This window comes from Helianthus annuus, chromosome 4 (assembly GCF_002127325.2).
Source record: "Helianthus annuus cultivar XRQ/B chromosome 4, HanXRQr2.0-SUNRISE, whole genome shotgun sequence".
Taxonomy (NCBI): Eukaryota; Viridiplantae; Streptophyta; class Magnoliopsida; order Asterales; family Asteraceae; genus Helianthus; species Helianthus annuus.
In genome coordinates, this window is record NC_035436.2 from 46,064,568 (window position 1) to 46,069,243 (window position 4,676).

The 4,676-nt window shown below is 39.5% G+C and overlaps 1 protein-coding gene across 6 annotated transcripts; it reads left to right on the plus strand.

Annotated features, from left to right (window-relative positions):
* Positions 1-606: 606 nt before the first annotated feature.
* On the plus strand, positions 607-4,676 carry LOC110936307 (uncharacterized protein At1g01500). Of its 6 annotated transcripts, XM_035989095.1 has the most exons (4): positions 612-697; positions 788-935; positions 1,802-2,542; positions 4,409-4,676. In XM_035989095.1, the coding sequence occupies exons 3-4, from the start codon at positions 1,850-1,852 to the stop codon at positions 4,649-4,651; spliced, it is 936 nt and encodes a 311-aa protein (XP_035844988.1). In that variant the 5' UTR covers positions 612-697; positions 788-935; positions 1,802-1,849; the 3' UTR covers positions 4,652-4,676. The 6 variants fall into 6 exon arrangements, with proteins under 6 accessions (XP_035844990.1, XP_035844987.1, XP_035844989.1 ...); XM_035989097.1 differs by having other exon boundaries at positions 607-935; positions 1,799-2,542; XM_035989094.1 differs by having other exon boundaries at positions 607-935.

Below are 4,676 nucleotides of genomic sequence, written 5' to 3' on the forward strand. Positions count from 1 at the left end.
TTTCATAACTTCGGACTGGGGGGACATGACGAGGTATGACCCGGATCGGCTAACTCGACCCGGTCATTACCTATTATTTTATTATAAATATTTAATTACACATGTTTATTCTAGAATGTTCTATTCTGCATGGATAAACCACGTAACCAAATCCCCAAACTTTTGGGAAGATCATGCAAATCCCTAACTTATCGGAGCCCTAATGGTGAACTATAAATAGAGGTAAACATCAAAGGTACGAATCATCTTGCTCTCGTTTACTCTCTCTCTCTCTCTCTACATTCATATTTTCTTTCTCCCAAAACAAGACTTATTCTCACGCCGGATGATGGTTACAAGAATAACGCCATTCCTGTAACGAGTTCTAACTGTGTTTGGTTTTGCAGTTAGCTGTTTAGATCGCCAAAGAGTTGAAGTCCTAGCCGGAGCTTACCCATAAGGTCAGTGTTTCTTCAACACCAAAATAAAATAATAAATTATATGGAAGACATTTTGAGAATAAAATAATAAATTATATGCAAGATATTTTGAGAATTTTAATATTTTTAAGTCGACAAAAAGCAGTATTAAATGCAAACCTTATTTATGAAGCTCATTTAATTACTAAAAACCATCTATCCCTCCCATCACCCAAACCTCTTTCGGATAACGAAGGAACTTTCCCGATTTCCCCTGCCAATCGCCATCAAATCTACGTGTACGTATATACGTATTCAACCCTCGTGATCTCAAGATATTTCGACATCTGGGTCCTCACCATATCCAGTTTCTGATTTTCTTTTTTTAGGGCTTTTAAAGTGGTGATCTAAAGCTATTTTGTGGAGTGTTTGAAAGCGATTGATCAAATTAACTTGTGGCTTGTATTCACTGTTGCGATTGATCAATTTGATTATTTAGCAAGTGGGATTTCACTGTTGTGATTGATTTTGTGGTGGGTAAGTTGATTTATCAACAATTTGTTTGTGGTTTTGTCGGTGTTAGTGTTTGATTGCTGAATATTAATCGAGCATCAATTGGGATAAATTTTGTATTTTTAACAAACTGGGGTTAGTAAATTGAAGAAAAGAATTAATTGGGAGCAGTTATTGGGTTTGATCATTGGATTCTGGTGCGTTTTTATTGTATTTATCTTTGAATTTTGTTAGGGTTCATTGAATTCTGGTTTACTGTGTGTGATTTTAAGCTTCATGTGTGTTTAGGGGTGTGGATGGGGCGGTTCGGTTCTGTTCGGTTTGAGCATCACAGAAACTGAGATGTTTGGTTGTTGTATTCTATTAACCCGGTTTTCGGTTAATCAGTTCAGTGGATGCTCAAAACCGAACCAAACTGGCCCATCCACAGGTTACTGGATTCTATTAACCGATCTTTCTTTGGTTAATCGATTTGGATTGGTTCGGTTAATCTGTGAGGTTTGGTTTTTTCAGTGACGAATATGATCATAACCGAAACAGAACTGAAAAATTCAGTTTTCAGAAAATCATTAAACCTAACAGTTGGTTTTTGCCATGGTTCGGTTATGTTAGTTAATTCCGTTACGGGTTAATTAACTCGGTTTCTGCTCACCCCTTTATATATGTATATAAGTTGATTGGAAATAAAAATCTGATCTTTGCATATAAATTTCCAAGAATTCAGTTTTATAGAGAATCACTAAACCGAACCGTTGGTTTTTGGTATGATTCGGTTATGTCAGTTAATTCTGTTTTCTGCTCACCCTTATGTGTATATAAGTTGATCGGAAATTGGGATTTGTAAGATTTAATCAACTGATTGCGATTATAATGTTTGTTTTTTTAAGCAGTGTTTGTTCTTCGAGCTTATTTTCCATGAGAATTAAGCTCACAGAAACATGGAGAATATAAATGGAGGAATCAAGAACAACCTTCAAATCATAAAATATCCTACTTACAAACCGTACACGAAACCGCGACTATCTTGGTTTGATATACGCGTGTTCTATGTTCGCATCAGCAACTTTGACAGTTACACTCCTGAATATCTCACTCTCAGCCACATTCCGTTAGACCCCGACACGATTCTCGAAGTCAACAATAAAAGATGCACCCTCGACTCACCGGGAAGTTCATGCCGTTTGAAACGAAACCGCGTGGACAAAAAGTTCGAAGAAGCTACATTTGTGAGCACAGACAGTATAAGATTATCAGGAAGCGTTAAGTTCGAGGTTTTCGACGGTGAAGATTTGATTCTTTCTGGGACATTGGAGATGTGTAAGAATAGTAGTGATTTTGTTGGTAAACCGAAGAATAATAATAATGTTAAGAGATGGAGTATGACATGTGAATCGATGATTGGGCCGAACACTCGGGTTTTGAAGGGGAAACATTTGATGGGATGTGACTCGATGCCGCCGATGATTGAAGTTTATGTTGCGGGTTCGTTTTCGGGTGAACCTGTGATTTTGACCAAGGCGTTGCAGGTTGGTCTCAGAAAGAAGCAAAATCGAAAAGGGGTGTTGGATTCGATTCCCGAGGGTGATTTGACTGAACACAAGAAAGATGTTGCATCTGGACTTGATCTTCAGGTATTCATTAAAATTTTAAGATTTATTTACCTATGTACGGGTCATATGTTTTATCTCCGACGGATAAAATGGAAAGTTAGCTAAAAAGAAAACGGGCCAAATGGGTTGAAAGTCGCTTAGAAGTGTAGTAAACATCCTGAATCAGTTTGTTGAGATGATATAGTTTCTGTAATTATATTTGGCACACTAATTGTTTATAAAAAAAGAGTTAAATGCCATTTTAGTCCATGTGGTTTGGGCCATTTTACCAGTTTAGTCCAAAGGTTTCATTTTTCGCCTGTGGGTCCAAAAAGGTTTCACCGTTGCCGTTTTAGTCCCTGTGGTTTGGGCCATTTTACCAGTTTAGTCCAAAGGTTTCATTTTTCGCCTGTGGGTCCAAAAAGGTTTCACAGTTGCCATTTTAGTCCACTAGGTTAACTTCATCCATTATTTTTGTTAATGAGAAGGGCAATTCGGTCATTTTATATGGCCGAATTGCCCTTTTCGTTAACAGAAATAATAGATGACGTTAACCCAGTGAACTAAAATGGCAACTGTGAAACCTTTTTGGACCCACAGGCGAAAAATGAAACCTTTGGACTAAACTGGCAAAATCGTCCAAACCACAGGGACTAAAATGGCATTTAACTCTAAAAAAAATTAAAATTTTTTCACAAAAATTATATAGACTTGATCGTTTGGTATTTATTAAAATTCATGATTTACTTTAACTTATCTTGGTAACCTCATTGTTAGAGGTGGTAATTTTGACTTGTTTACTTATGAACGGATCAGTTCAAAGGCTAAAGGGGTATGGTCCCAAAAAGTCGCGCAAACCTCATAACAGGTTGCACGTGAGACCATACTCCTTAGCATAACAACTTGATAATAACAGCCTCGCGCAACTTACGTCACATTATGACTTAGCCCCGCGCGAGGAAGAGCACATAATGAAGACAGATAGCAACACTTAGCATGAAAACAATGGTATAAGTGAACACACTAGCCCCGCGCGGGTTAGTCGCCACCAAGCAAAGTCATCTTCATAAGAAGACGCGCTGTTACCTACAGAGGTACACAGGGTACGAGTGGCAGGAAAAAGAGCCAATGAACGTCCAGCAGGCTCTGTTCAATCGTGCGCCACGATCTTCTGACGATAAGTACACAAGGACGCCTACACGGCACCAATCAAGAGACGGGGACAACTGTCCCACGATCTCCACTTGTCTGCTGATGACAGAAGGGACAACAAGGCCGACAACAATGACACGTGGCTCCAATCAAGGTGCGCCAGCACCGACGAGCATCTAGAAGCCACTAAGCAGTCGAGGCCAGCGAGGCAAAGAGCATATTCGTTGTCCGTTTCTGGCCCAAGGCCCATCAGCCCACAACCTCTTACACCACTCTGGCTATAAATAGAGAACTCCATCCCTCAGGTTATTCATTCTATTCTCTCGGCTCTCACTCTTTACTACTTAATTACTCTCAAAGCAATCGCTTATTCTCACGCCGGAGCCCGGTTAAGAGGGAAACCCCCACATTCCCCTCTTAACGAGTAACGGTGTTCTGTTTTGCAGGTTGAGTAACCAGTCGGAGCTCAAATACCTAAAAGAAGATTAACCTCCATGAAAGGAACATAAACCCATCTAATTAATACCTTAATTAGATCTCTGTTTCTTCAAAGGCTTAGATGGTTTGAAAGCCGTTTAAAAGTGTATTTTTAATGCAATAAACATGTTGAATCCTTCCATTGAGTTAATATAGTTTCTGTGATCATATCTGGCACCCTAATTGTTTTGCTTGTTTATAATAAAGTTTAACATTTAGGACAATCATATGCTATTTTCATTTTTGTTTCTTGAACTTTTCATAATTTTGTTAATGCAGGAAGCAGAATATGGACCTTACAAGACTGAAAATGAGTATGATTGCAATAATAGCCTGGCGCATTGGAGGCAAAATGAGTACATGGAAGGCGAAGATGGAGAGCTCACATGGTTTAATGCTGGTGTGAGGGTCGGTGTCGGTTTAGGCCTCGGAATTTGCCTCGGCGTTGGAATCGGAGTCGGAATCGCTCATCGCGCAGCAAGCAGTGTTGACGGCAGAACCGTCCTTGGTCACTCCTCCTAGTCAGGGGGTGCGCCAAATGCCACCA

Coding starts and splice junctions, on each gene's coding strand:
- LOC110936307 (XM_035989097.1), top strand. CDS start 1,850: ATGGAGAATATAAATGGAGGAATCAAGAACAACCTTCAAATCATAAAA. Junction 2,543..4,408: donor CATCTGGACTTGATCTTCAG/GTATTCATTAAA, acceptor TTGTTAATGCAG/GAAGCAGAATATGGACCTTA.